We start from the raw sequence: 13,854 nt of genomic DNA, 5'->3' as shown, positions 1-13,854 counted from the left end.
ATTAGTTGAAAAACAGGAAGGTGCTATAAAAAAAAAAAAAGAAAAAATAACTCATTGTTGTCCTAATTTTTTGAATTTTAAAATTAAACCAAAAAAAGATTAACTTGAGTTAGTTTATATTATAATTAGTTCCTTGAATTTTTTTAAAAATATTTTTAATATTATTTTACCATCAATTATACTAATAAATTAGGGCAGACTTACACGTGGACGTTAGTGTCCAATGTGGCAAACCACCCCCTTCTTACTGTTAGTGTTCTAAAAAAAAAATAACTACATAAAAAAATAATATTAAGTATGTAAATTTTTTTATTAACTAAATTTAATTAAATTAGTCTAACTCTAACATAACAAAAATCTGTTATAACTATTTTATTGTTTTTTTTTTGTGACTAACTATTTTATTGTTTAATTTTGTTAACCTTAGTGCATAAAATTTTTTTAATGATTACTCTACATAAAATAATAAATAGTTAAAAAGGATAGAAAATCCTAAATCCTAAACCTTCCCCGGCTTCTATCTCTTCTCTGCATCTTCTCCTCCTTTCTTTTGGTTATCGATTCCATGGACTCGCAAGGCTCCCAAGGCACGCGTAGCAGGTCGAAACAGCAGCCAGGCCCGTGACGCCCGTCGAAGGAGAACAACATGTTATTGTGGTGAGAGGCCCGTGCTTTGCTACTTCGTTCACTGCAGAGAATCCTGTATACAGGTTCTGGGGCTGTGTTAATTATGTGGTAAGTACAAAATATTGTGTTTCTGTTGATGGTTATAGTTTGAAGTTATTTGAAGATATTTGTTTATGTGACTGCTTTGTGTTATTTTTATGGATTAGATTGGGAAAGAGTGTGAGTACTTTGTGTGGTGGGCAGAATCCGAGGATGACCCAAGAGTTGCAAAATTGAGAAGAAAAGTCACAACTTTGAAGGGTAAATTGGCAACGGTTCAACTGAGGTCTATAATTGTAGTATCATTTACTCTGGTTGAATGGACAGCTGCATTAATTTTAGTGTGTGAAAAGATGACTTTCACAACTAAGTGTGCCCTTTAAACAAAATAAAATGACAATATAACCGAGTGTACCCTTCAAACAAAATAAAATGACAATATTTTATGGTTGTGGAAACAAAGGAAAGAAAGAAAAATGGCTATATATATTAAAAAAATAAAACAATTTTACATGGAAGAAGTTCGTCGACTAACCTAGTCTTGATATATACAGACATAATAACTACGAGTACAAATCAATATGAATGTGTTATTTCTTCTATTTCAATATTTGGGTATACTAGATCATCACAATCTCATATAACTTATCATGAATAGATTTTTGTCCTTGATTAAGTAGAGAATCTAATCAATGGTGAACCAAGTTCTTAATCCATTGCAAAAATCTATACATGATAAATCATACAAAATTTTTCGCACAGATCAGATCAGATGATCTGATCATATCCTTGGCTGTTATGTTTCTAGGCAAGAACAGAAATGATCCTCATCAAATAGTGTTGTGATCAAATCATGTGATGTGTCTCGGCGATCGTTCAGTGAAGATCACAAGGTACAAGGTATATCAATATTACTACATCACCTATGATACAATAGTTAGTTAGTTTAGTTAGACTTGATAAATGTGGTTAAATGCAGCTTGGGATGGATGCCACAATATTCGATTTAACCACATTTACATCTCTTAAATCCAACCAAATCAAAGAACTACTAGAGTGTGATTTGGCATATTGATGCATCTCGTGATCTTCAGTGCAAAATCAGAAGAAATTCATGCCCCAGCCTCTTCACCGCGGTATCCTTCAAATGTGTCTGATGATTTTGATAACCTTGAATGGTGCAAGAGACATGAAATTGAGTGTAGGTTTCAGGGGAGGTTGACGAGCGTTAACTTCTGTCAGGGAGTGAGGAGAGTCAGCAGAAGATGTACTATGATTACATTCATCACTATCATATTTTTTATCACTGTCAGAAAGCAAACAACAAATTAAAGGAACCCAAGCTAAGCTAAGACAATTAATCAGCTAGAGGTAGCCATGTGATACTAACTAACAGTAACAGCAAAAGGAAGTTACCCGATTATATTATGAATCTTGTTAATAATCCTGGAGCCAATGGAGTGTCTGGGACTAGATTTTGAATTGTGTTTTGGGCTATTGCGTCTGCGTGTATTCTCCTACAGAGCATTAAAAAAGATCATATCAGCATGTTCAAGTCATGATTAAGAATTAAGATTCTAGGATAACTAGCACTTACTTTTGGTCCCGGGTCTCCTTTAGGATGATAGAGTTGTTGGGGATGAATTAGGACATCTTGATCATGCAAATTTTGTACAAAGGCGTGTGTAAGGAGGGTTGCTGCTGTTGGTCGATCCGCAGGGTTCCTTCTGAAACACTGCTTAAGGAAATCCTGTCCCTCTGAAGATAGAGTTTCTGGTATAGGTGGGGATCTGTGTAGTACCTTGAACATTGCTTGAGGCTAATGCACAAAAATAGTGCAATAAACAAGTTTAATAAAACTACATGGGAAGATTAGAACAGAAAGTTCAAATATAAATGAGGCGCTCACCCCTTCAAATTCGCTCCAAGGAGGTCTGCCAGTCAGCATTTCAATGATGGTGCACCCTAAGCTCCATATGTCGATGGCCATGGCAATGTCAGGATTTGATTCTTTCTTTATGGCAGCCATCATAAGCTTCACTCAACAAATTAGAGGAAAAAGAACATGTCATTACTCATAATCAATTTAGAAATCTGTAATCCATAGTGATCATGATTCATAAATTACCTCTGGAGCCATCCAGTAGGGACTTCCCTTCAATGAAAGTTCATATGATTTCTCTGTCAGCTGTAAAAACAAAAAATACATTTGCTGGCTTTAATGATAATTCTTTAGTAATAACAACTAGAGACCAGTTATAACACCAGGTGAGAAAATTAACAGAATATTTATATATCTATATGAAATAAACTAAAATAGAACAACAGAACTTCGAAACTCACAATTTTTGACACCCCAAAATCTGCAAGCTTGACAATGCCCGAGGCATCAACCAGCAAGTTTGCACCTTTGATATCCCTAGAGCCAAAAACAACAATGTCAATTAGACCCCACTTTTCTGGTTTAGTAATGGCCATTAGACCTTATTAGCAAGAAATGGAACCCCAAAAAACAAAAGTTGTAGGCAGAACGAATGTTAGTTATGCACTCATGATTTTTTCATTTGTTTTGAGCATACGATGTAAGCTTGTTTCAGCTTGCTCATCAGATTAGATTATTATATATCATATGCTGAGAGATAAACCAATTACATTCGTTCCTTTCATCAAACTTTGTTACCTGTGGATAGTCTTTGTATTATGTAAGTATGCCAATCCAGAGAGAATATGCCGAGTGAAATTGCGAACAACAGACTCAGTCATAGCTCCACAGTTTTCATGTATAAATTTATGAATTGACCCAGGATGAACATACTCCATATATATGTACAAGTGATCACCAACCTAACAACAAAGATATTTTAGATATTCAATCTTCTTGACAATCATAAAAAGCCTTAAACTTTTACTTAGATTCTATAAGTCTAGTGGGAACAAGAAGCATAATTAACTCACTATTTCACTGCCATAATACTGCACAATGTTAGGGTGGTGTAGCTGACGGAGAATTCGGATTTCCTGAAATAAGGAATTGTTCAGAATAACAGGCTAATCATTGTCCAAAAAGATCAAAATAATATTCCATTAGTTATCCAAAGAAATTTGCAAACTATTCTTGAACAGACATCAGCTCCTGTGGTCCCATTTAGATCAACATTAAAAATTAAAAGATTTGAGTGTAGAACCTGCTCTAGTTGCTTTAAGGAATCAGCAGACTTAGGATCATCATGAATCAGATCCACCTCTTTCATTGCACACGATGCTCCCGTTTCTCTGTTAGATAAACATGAATGCACATGAGTTATGATAGAGAAGGCATACTTTGAAGTCAATAAACAAAAAAAATGAAGTGCATACAGGTTGGTAGCATGATAAACACTTCCAAATGATCCACGGCCAATGAGTTTCCCTTTCTGCCATTGACCCTTCTTCATGGAGGGTGAAATTTCAGAAGTTTGATGCATGATAGTTGATTGAGCCGGTGATGGAGATGGAGATTTAGGTGGAAGGGGTAATGGATGTGCATTGCTTTCAGGCCGCTCTTTGGAGCAAAGATTATAAGGCTGAGATCCCTCTCGAATGTTATTAGGAGTGTGGAAAGGACTGCGGCTGCGAAGGGAAGAAAGGTCTGGACTGTGAAGTGTTTTTGCCGGTGACACTTTGAAAGTTTCATTGAAATCTTGAAACAAATGTATGGAAGGATCATAGAAATCTAAGTTGCTGGATCTACGCGGACTTGTAACAGGACTGGATAGTACGCTTGTTGGGGCACTCTTGGCAGCATAATGCAGTTTCAACTCAGAAATAGTCTCAGAGTAACTCTCATGAGAGTGTTCTTGGGGATATTTGTATGCAATATTGCCTGCAGATATGACAAGCTAATAAGGTTCACAACCAAAAAATATAACATTCAATTTCAATACATGAACAATAATGGAGAAATCACCAGATAGCACCGTTGTAGATGGTATATTGACTGTTAAATCATATCTTGCACTCTGGATCGTCGGATCAAAAGATGCTCTGCGCAAATTGCTTGGAGATCTTACATTTTTAGCTGCATCATGATCCGCACTCTTTCTGGTACTTTATACACAAACATAACACCAAAAGGAATCAAATTATAATTCATTAGGAGCTGATTTCATTAAACTATATTAAAAAGAAAAAAAAAACATACTACGTCAAAACCAAAATTAGCCATTAAAATCAAGTAAGGGTATATAATACATATTGAAATACAAAATACATGTTAAAATGAGTTAATTTGGTGGTTGATTTGGTGTGCACATCGCATTTTTGGAAAAAAAAAATCGCATAGAAAATAAATGGAAGAAGAAACATAGCAGCCCTGTCTATAACCAAAGACTACTGAGATTTTATGACAAGGTATATAAAGTTATAAACTAAAGCATATAAACCCTATTATATGATATAAAGTATGAAGTTTTGACCAAGTCCAATACAATAATCAAACACAAATCCAAGTGAAGATAATAAACTAGAAACTGAGAGGCACGGCAACATTAATAATGATGCTTAGGGCTTACCGCGGAGTGGCAAAGAAAGGATGACCGGAATTGGGACTAGTTGACTCGGGACGGCGGGTCAACGGGGAGTCAGGACGTGGCAGGGGGAGAGGCATGGCAGGCGAGTCGAAGGACTTGAAAGAAGGGAGAGGAGAAGCCGGCAAGGAATAGGTGTCGGTGGCAGCGTCATGGTCGCGGAGTCTCCTCTGCCTCGTAAGCCTCCGCTGCTGAATCGACTGCCCCTTGCTGTCAGCGGCAGCTGAAGAGACAGTTGAACAAGAAAAATAAAAAGTAGAAGAAGATGGCTTGTTATAGTTAGAAGAATCCATATGAGAAGGAGAAGGAGAAGGAGAAGAAGAAGGGACTATGACGGTGGCGGTGGCTGTGGTTGTGGTTGCTGAAGTCGTCGTCATGTGAGGAGTGCCACTTTTTGGCTATGACGACAGAGGCATAGGAAGAGGAATAAGTTACAAGTTCCGTCAACCGTGGGAAGCAACTCCGCTACTTCTCAAAATAATACTGTGCCTTGTGTTTTGTGTTGGACTTGAATTAATTTCAATATACGCATTCTATCAAGGTTTAAGTGGTCAACACCTTTGACTTTTGGTTAAATTAAACGGGTAAACTTTGAAGACAGATTAAGCGTTCACAATGGGATATACTCACTATCACAAACTTATTACGTCCAATTGGAAAAAATAGCCTGAAGTCAAATTACCTTTTATTTTTAATATGATAAAAAATTCACTAAAATTTAAATACCTTGTCGTTGAAAATTACTCTCTATAATTATCATTTAATGTTTTGATTAGTCTCTACTGCTAATGTTTAACACCCTTTGAAAAAAAATATATTGCCACTAATAGGAATATTTGTTATGGTTAGCTAATGACATGCATGTAGAGAGTGACATGTGAAAGAAAGAACCAACTACCAAGTCTTACGAAGAAGGGGTAAACGGAGAAGAACTTAATAAATAATAAAGTTGCAACAAGCAGGGTTAAGAAAGGATGTAGAGACGAAACAATAGAGTGAAAATGAACTAATTAAATAAATAATGTAATTATCTTATTATCATCTGTTCATTATTCAAATTTTTAGTATTGTTATTTAAAAGCAATATAAATTGTAAAACTCAAATGGAAACTTAATTAAGTATAAGTATAAATAATAATAGTATATTGACCTTAGTTTACTTTTATCAAACTTTTAACTAAATTCTTATGATTTGAAAATTTATAACTAAATTTATATAACTAAAAGAATATTTTTAATTAAGCCTCTGTTGACAGTTATTGTTAAAACAAAAATATTATGAAAAATTTACATTGTAATTATATTTTTATTCCCACAAAAATTTACAAAATTTTATCTTGAGATTTATGTTAAAAATAATTTTTTATTAAATTTAACATGTAACAATATTTATTTTATTAAATTTGATTTAATATCAAAATTAAAAATAAATAAATAAATTAACTCAATAAAAAATTAATGAACAGTGATAATATAATTTTTAAAATTAATCAACTAGTTAATTGCCAAACTAAAAGTTAGTTTTCTAAATATAAGTAAATTTATCGGTATCTTTTTTTGTCTTTAAAAATTAGTTAAGATAAAAAAATAGTATTTATCTATTAATTAATATTTTTTATTTTAAATTTATATAATATTTTTAATTTTATCTTTTAAATAATCTAATTTGTAACAACTATTTTAGATTAAAAAATATTTTATATCATAAATATTATAACAAATAAATTTTCTAATTAAATGAGAGGTAATTAATATTTAAAAATTAAAAACCCAAATAAGCCAGGCTAAGAAACATATTACCCAAATCAGCCAAAATGAAAATTTTTTTGGCATTCAACCAAAGATCACTTTAATGTAATTCGAATTAATATAATTCGAACTACTATTGCAAGTAATTCGAATCAACTAGTTTCGAATTAAGAGCATAGAAATTTGCATGTAATTCGAATCAAAGTTCTCTCGAATTACAATAGCATAATTCGAATTAAATCGATTCAAATTAATAGGGGAAAACGAGTTAAACATAAGAAAAATAAATCAAACCTTAAAGTCTTTTTCTTATAGTTGCTAACATGGATAGCCCAACCCTGTGTTCTTGTCCCATATACTGATATACCTTCCATTAGTTTGAATAATAAAACCTATTTTGAACGAAATAATAATAATAATAATAATAATAATAATAATAATAATAATAATAATAATAATAATAATAATAATAATAATAATGACGAGATTTCTTTAAAATATTAATGAGCTATCGATTCGAATTCCATATAATACACTTTTGTCCAATTTTAATAGCTTATAAATATTTTTTAATAAATTTTTTAATAAATTTATTTAAATTATACTACAAAAAATATTTTATTCTATGCAAAACAATTTAAAAAAATGGCTTAAAAAATGTTAGGAGTACTATAAAAATTTGTAATGTTCTAATGACTTAAGTACTCAAATTTTAAATAAAGTACTCTACATAGTCATTAATAATTTAGAAATTAAAGAAAATATTTTATTCCATACAAAACAATTAAAAATATATTTCATTTATTTTTCCACACATATTTTCTGTCATTATGTTGCCATTGGAATCCTCATATATTTCTAATTTCTCAACCTAACCTTCACAAATTCTAACACAATCTTCATATAATTTTACTTGAGATATGTGTTTCATTTTTTGTGATTTGTATAAGTGAGTCAATATATATAAATGGGTAATAAACGTATCAGTACAAGTTTATTATTGACTAATGATAACTCTATTTATATTAATATAGAGAGTAAATCAAATAAATATTTAAATTATTGGTCTCTAAAATTTGAAAAAAAATATTATTCTTCGTTATAAATATGTTTATTATATTTTTTTTAATTTTTAAAAGCTGTTTTACCAAACATACTTATAGTACTTGTGCTTATTAAAAAATATTTATGAGCTATTAAAAATGGACAAAAATGTATTGTATGAAATTCAAATTGATAATTCATTAATATTTTAAAGAAATCTCATCATCATCATCATCATCATCATCATCATCATCATCATCATCATCATCATCATCATCATCATCATCATCATCATCATCATCATCATCATCATCATCATCATCATCATCATCATCATCATCATCATCATCATCATCATCATCATCATCATCATCATCATCATCATCATCATCATCATCATCATCATCATTATTATTTTGTTCAAAATAAGTTTTATTATTCAAACTAATGGAAGATATATCAGTAAATGGGACAGGGACACAGCGTTGGGCTATCCATGTTACCAACTATAAGAAAAAGACTTTTAAGGTTTGATTTATTTTTCTTACTAATTCGAATCGACATATATCGAATTATGTTTAACTCGTTTTCCCCTACTAATTCGAATCGATTTGATTCGAATTATGCTATTGTAATTTGAGAGAACTTGATTCGAATTACATGTAAATTTCTATGCTCTTAATTCGAAGCTAGTTGATTCGAATTACTTGCAATTATAGTTCGAATTATATTAATTCGAATTACATTAAAGTGATCTTTGGTTGAATGCCGAAAAAAATATCATTTTGGTTGATTTGGGTAATATGTTTCTCAGCTTGGCTTATTTGAATTTTTTACCCTAAAAATTATAATGAGTAGTAAAATAATTGTTTTTTATTTTTTTTTTGTGACTAGTAAAACAATTGTTTAAAAGTATAAAAGTTAATTTTGATATTTTAAAATATACATTTTTTTTATATAATCATTTAATTATATTTATTCTTTTAGATAACTATTTACTTAATAAATATAAAAAATAATTTTTTAATTACAAAATAATAATTAAATAGATGTATTAAATTTTTAACCTGATAACATATTAAAATTAAATTAAAAATATATAAAAATTTTAATTATTAAAAAAAATAATTATAAATTAAATTTTTATTATTTTATATAAAACATACTTTTCATATACATGTTTATTTTTTTGTATTTATATATAATTTTAGTTTTAAATTATAAATACTAGTATCAATAAGTACTAACGTACTAATTAATTCAGCTTTTTATTATTAAATGTGCATAAAAATAAATAAAAATAAAATTAATTAAAATAACAATTTATTTATATTTTAATTGAAATATTAAATTTAAATTTTAAAATACTTTTTTATAAATTATATATAATAAATAATATTTTAAAAATAAAATTATTAATCAATTTGTTTTAATTTTTATATTTCTATTATATTTTTAATATAATTAAAAAAATTTAATAAAATTTATTTTAAAATAATATTTTTGTTCTTACTCCTAAAATTTGCTGATTCGATCACTGCCACCGAGTAGTTAAACTTTTGTATTCCCCTTCTTACGTGTCTTACGATGCTTCCTTCTTAGTTCTTAAACAAATAAAATCAGTGCAAGTCAAGATAGGGAAGGCTTCTTGTAAGAGCATGAGTCACAATTTCACAGTCAAATAAAACGTAGGTAGTTGTGTGACCGAATATACTTCATCTAAGATTTTAAAGTAATTAACTAATTATAAACAAACGGTGCATTTTATTATTTTGTCTTTATACGTTTTTCTATTTTAAGTCTTATTCCTTATTTCCTTATAATTTTTTTTTAATTTTAAGAATTGAAATTATTATACTAATAACCACTCTAGATATACTCATCCTAATTTTGTTATATTTTCAGTAATTTCTCTAGGGAGGCCCCAAAATTAAAAGAAAAATTCTATACTCTAATTAAACCCTAAACCCATAGGAAGAGAATATGGCAATATGCTATTCTACTCTGAACAACTTGAGCACGTGTTGGATTGAATCCGCACGTTGGACATGACATACAAAATCTTAATACAGATATGATAATGTGTTGATTAGAATAATAAAGCACTTACCATAACTGTTATTATTAATTAATATCTACCTATAATTACACTCGAAATTAAAAGTGATTCAATCTTACAATGTCTACTGCGAATTAAAACCCGGTTTGGAAAACCATATCCACATTTCACAAGACCCTATTGATAAGTTTACTTAGAATTGGAAACACTGAACTTTTTCTATTTATTTAAATAAAAAACCAGCTTTTAGAGAAATCTGGTGGGCATATACTCGTTTATCCTAAGAGGAAGACCGTAAAACTCATCATTTCTAACATCTCCCTTTCTGTTCTGGAAAGGAACCCACCATGGCATTCCTCTGTCATTAGCTGCATGCTTTGCCTCAAGTGTGTTATCAAGAATAGTCCCAACAATTATTGCAACAGTTGCAGCAGAAGAGAATATGGTGTTCAAAATGTCATTAAACTGTCATACAATATAATGAGCAACATTAATAAAGTAACATCTTAAATATAATAATATTGATCTTAACTCTTAACCCATGATTGGCACATTTATTATTACTTACCCATCCAGCGTTTGTTCTAACTGGGCCATGTCCATCTGGGGCAGTGTTCATGATGAAATATTGAGGTACTGAAATCCCAAGAAACAAGGATACCCCCAAAACATAGATATTTCTCATGGAATTGTTGTTGGCAAATTGTATAAATGAGATCCCAACAGCAGCTGAAGGGAAAAAAAAAGTGATGAATGGAGTGTACTAACTAGTTATAACATTTGTTATACTTTACACAGCAGCAGAATAATCCACTTACCCACAATACCAAATAGAACACAATATATAGCAGCAAAGATTGGTAAGGGAATTGATGCAAAAAATGCTCCAAACTTCCCTAAGGAGACATAAGAAAAATAAAAATAATTAGATAAAGTGTGTATAACCAAAAAGGAACATTTAAGGTGAAGCATGCATAATACCAAATATTGAGAAGAAGATCATGAAACCACAAGATATCTGCACTACCCTTCTGCTTCCTATATGAGTTAGACCAAGTAGTCCAACATTTTCACTGAAAATATCAATCGGGTGATCACAGAATCAGTAGCAAACTTTAGCAAAAGAACCAGAATTCATTAGAACATAATAATTCTTACACTGATGCAGTAGTACCAACAGCAGCACCAAAAATGCCTTCAAGCAGCATGCCTATACCCTGTTCTTAAGAGGTTGAAAATCATAGTTCAAAGTCCTGTATTAATATTATGAATGGCAAGATACTGATTTCGTTGTTAGAAGACGAAGAAGATGAGGAAAACTTCACCTGAAGCCCAATACTTCGGCTGAGCACATGGGCTGGAGGTGGTGTTGCACCAGAGATTCTGGCTGCTGCAAAGAAAGTCCCAGTTGACTGCATCAAAAGATTCCAAATTTCATCAAATATAAGAATCTCCATTGATTAGTTGAAATTATTACTAAAAAGAACAGTTGGCAGACCTCTGCAGATGTGACAAGTGCAGCTCCCATCATCCCAAAGACATGACTGGCTCTGAATATTGGAGTACCCCACTGAAATGGGTATGGAATTTTAATCCTAGAATAGAAATAATGTTATATATCCAAAATAATAAGGCTATAAAGTTGTTATTTAGAGCTTCTAGCATCCAAATTTCAAAGGCAGACAAAACAAAATAATCAGAACAAGAAATAAAAGACAGAGATACAAATTTTTGTGTTTTTGTATTTTATTTGGTGATAAATTAGAATAAATTTTAAAATTTAATTTATTTTCATTTTTTTTATTCAAAAAATTTGAGACAAAAAATATAATAATAAAAAATATAATTATAAATAATTAATAAGAATAATAAAAATAAAAAATAAGTTGTGTCATTTGTTAGTGTTTTCGTGTCCTTTCTATTAGAATGGATACAAAATACACTAGTGCAGTGTATGTGGACACAGTGTCTTTGTCCATGTCTCATCTGTCAACTATGATTTTGTGTCTTTGTGTCTCTGTCTTAGTGTCATGTCTCTGTAAACAAACGCAACCAACGTACCATGGTGCAGAAGACATGAGGTATGAGCGATCCGTGCGACAACTGGTTTGTGTCCGTTCTTTGGAATTGTTGTATGCACCGGCCACGGTAAGGATGGCGGCAAATCCCCAGATGATAGCAATGCAGATAAGTAAAGCAAACTTCTCAAGAACATGATTCATGGAGGGATGAATACGCTTCAAATACTGAAGTCAAGAGCCAAGAAAATATCCTATTATTTTACATTCCATAGATAGAAAAGTGCATAGAATAGTATAGCTAACTCAAATTGCTTCAAACCTGTTGGGTTATGACAAGTAGTATGAGCATAAGTAGTCCAATCTGCACACAATTTGCAAGCTGTAGGGAAGAACAAAAATAGAAGTGATAGTTAACAAACTCATCTCCTTAGCCAACAAATACAATAACTAATTCATTCTATTTACCTGTGGAAAGCCTCTCATGAAAAGACCAAGACCCACCAGGCATACCACAGGTACAATGACTATAGGACTAAACAATCTGATCCAAATTGAAGAGTCAAAAAAAGGATTAGTTCATTAACTAGTAATTTTAGGAAGAAAAAGGGAAAGTTTCAGATAAACTTGCCTTGTTAAACTTCCCCATGACTTGCTATACCCAAGGAAGATGTTGATGAAGGAAGAAACAATAAGAGACCCTTGTATTGTTCTCATTGTGTAGATAAACCTCTGCAAGTTCCGGTATTGTTTTTCATTACTCATATTAGAGAAAGCAATTAACATTAATTAATAATAAGACATAATATTAACCATAACAATTGTAAGGAAAACAGGAGAAAACGATGTTATTAACCTCGTGTTCCGATGGAAATACTCTGTCGGTGTAATCATTAATGATGGAGAGCACAGGAAGAACAAAAGCAAATGATGCATTCATCACTGTAGGAAGCCTTGATCCGAACCATGTTTGTAGTAGCGTGTTCACACCGGACATAAACAGCAATGACTGAATCACGCGTGCTTTATCACCCTGCAACACAACACAATCCTGATATTGATTAACACCAAGCTTAGCTTGGTATAATATGCTATGGAGTGGAGTGGACTTACATGATTACCCCCCATTTGAGGCACTAGTGTAGTTGCGATCAGAACCGTTGTTCCAAGCATAACAATGTAGTGTTGAAAACCAAGTAAAAGTGCTTGTGCTGATGAATTTAATTCAATCACATATAAGGACTTGTTGACACAAACACATATCATACATAGCCTAATACTAAGATTCATTTGGGAGGAAGAGAAAATGAAAAGAGAATACTAACGCCATGAAGGATTGGAGTGGATGCAGTAGTGAAGCTGCAAGAGTTGTTCAGCTGGAGTCCAAGTGGGGCCCCTTGAAAGTGCAAGATTAGGCGGTGGTGGTGCTGGCGCCGGTGCCGGTGCCACGGGTGGTGGGTGGTTCGCTGTCTCTCCCATATTCACCCACACATACACAGTCTAGTATCTCAAACTACTCTTGTTTTTTGCTCGTTTCAAAAGGAATCAGAGAAAGGGAAACAAGTACTACTAGTCTTACTATACATATTTTATTAAGATACAAAGATGCACTGTATCTTACTATTTTATATTTCTATTTGATAGTGTTTTCCAATTAGAGTATGTATGCTATCGAAAAGGGTTGCTGTTTTCTGGAAAAATATAAAAAAGAAGAGTCGGGAGAAGCATAAACAAGAGAAAGCTGAGCTGAGAT

At 31.6% G+C, this 13,854-nt stretch overlaps 2 protein-coding genes across 4 annotated transcripts; both read right to left on the bottom strand.

The window, feature by feature from the left end:
* Positions 1 to 1,133: 1,133 nt before the first annotated feature.
* On the bottom strand, positions 1,134 to 5,718 carry LOC130944441 (mitogen-activated protein kinase kinase kinase 5-like). 3 transcript variants are annotated; one of them, XM_057872769.1, is made up of 12 exons: positions 5,217 to 5,718; positions 4,613 to 4,752; positions 4,024 to 4,528; positions 3,852 to 3,939; positions 3,622 to 3,684; positions 3,347 to 3,510; positions 3,010 to 3,085; positions 2,795 to 2,854; positions 2,576 to 2,701; positions 2,264 to 2,485; positions 2,083 to 2,183; positions 1,134 to 1,972 (listed from the first exon to the last, which is right to left on the bottom strand). In XM_057872769.1, the coding sequence occupies exons 1-12, from the start codon at positions 5,606 to 5,608 to the stop codon at positions 1,810 to 1,812; spliced, it is 2,100 nt and encodes a 699-aa protein (XP_057728752.1). In that variant the 5' UTR covers positions 5,609 to 5,718; the 3' UTR covers positions 1,134 to 1,809. The 3 variants fall into 3 exon arrangements, with proteins under 3 accessions (XP_057728752.1, XP_057728754.1, XP_057728753.1); XM_057872771.1 differs by having other exon boundaries at positions 1,134 to 1,901; XM_057872770.1 differs by having other exon boundaries at positions 4,613 to 4,746.
* A 4,402-nt stretch (positions 5,719 to 10,120) lies between these two features.
* Positions 10,121 to 13,748, bottom strand: LOC130945179 (nucleobase-ascorbate transporter 3-like). Its single transcript, XM_057873882.1, has 14 exons — positions 13,427 to 13,748; positions 13,215 to 13,312; positions 12,958 to 13,134; positions 12,733 to 12,833; positions 12,570 to 12,645; positions 12,424 to 12,483; positions 12,145 to 12,329; positions 11,582 to 11,678; positions 11,409 to 11,495; positions 11,242 to 11,300; positions 11,065 to 11,156; positions 10,902 to 10,979; positions 10,652 to 10,812; positions 10,121 to 10,548 (listed from the first exon to the last, which is right to left on the bottom strand). Exons 1-14 carry the CDS (start codon positions 13,578 to 13,580, stop codon positions 10,330 to 10,332), a joined length of 1,644 nt encoding a protein of 547 aa, XP_057729865.1. The 5' UTR covers positions 13,581 to 13,748; the 3' UTR covers positions 10,121 to 10,329.
* Between the last annotated feature and the right edge of the window lie 106 nt (positions 13,749 to 13,854).

The sequence above is a fragment of the Arachis stenosperma genome, chromosome 8 (assembly GCF_014773155.1).
Source record: "Arachis stenosperma cultivar V10309 chromosome 8, arast.V10309.gnm1.PFL2, whole genome shotgun sequence".
In the NCBI taxonomy this organism is placed as follows: Eukaryota; Viridiplantae; Streptophyta; class Magnoliopsida; order Fabales; family Fabaceae; genus Arachis; species Arachis stenosperma.
Note: the sequence above shows the minus strand (reverse complement) of the source record. Positions and strands in the feature narration are given on the sequence as shown.

Excerpts from the sequence above, each read along its gene's own strand:
- LOC130944441 (XM_057872769.1), bottom strand. The coding sequence starts at position 5,608 with ATGACGACGACTTCAGCAACCACAACCACAGCCACCGCCACCGTCATA. Across the intron at positions 3,511-3,621 it reads AGTATTATGGCAGTGAAATA|GTTGGTGATCACTTGTACAT; the intron begins GTGAGTTAATTA and ends CTTTGTTGTTAG. Across the intron at positions 2,184-2,263 it reads AAGGAGACCCGGGACCAAAA|GAGAATACACGCAGACGCAA; the intron begins GTAAGTGCTAGT and ends AATGCTCTGTAG.
- LOC130945179 (XM_057873882.1), bottom strand. The coding sequence starts at position 13,580 with ATGGGAGAGACAGCGAACCACCCACCACCCGTGGCACCGGCACCGGCG. Across the intron at positions 13,135-13,214 it reads CTCAAATGGGGGGTAATCAT|GGTGATAAAGCACGCGTGAT; the intron begins GTAAGTCCACTC and ends GTTGTGTTGCAG. Across the intron at positions 12,330-12,423 it reads TACTTGTCATAACCCAACAG|TATTTGAAGCGTATTCATCC; the intron begins GTTTGAAGCAAT and ends TCTTGACTTCAG.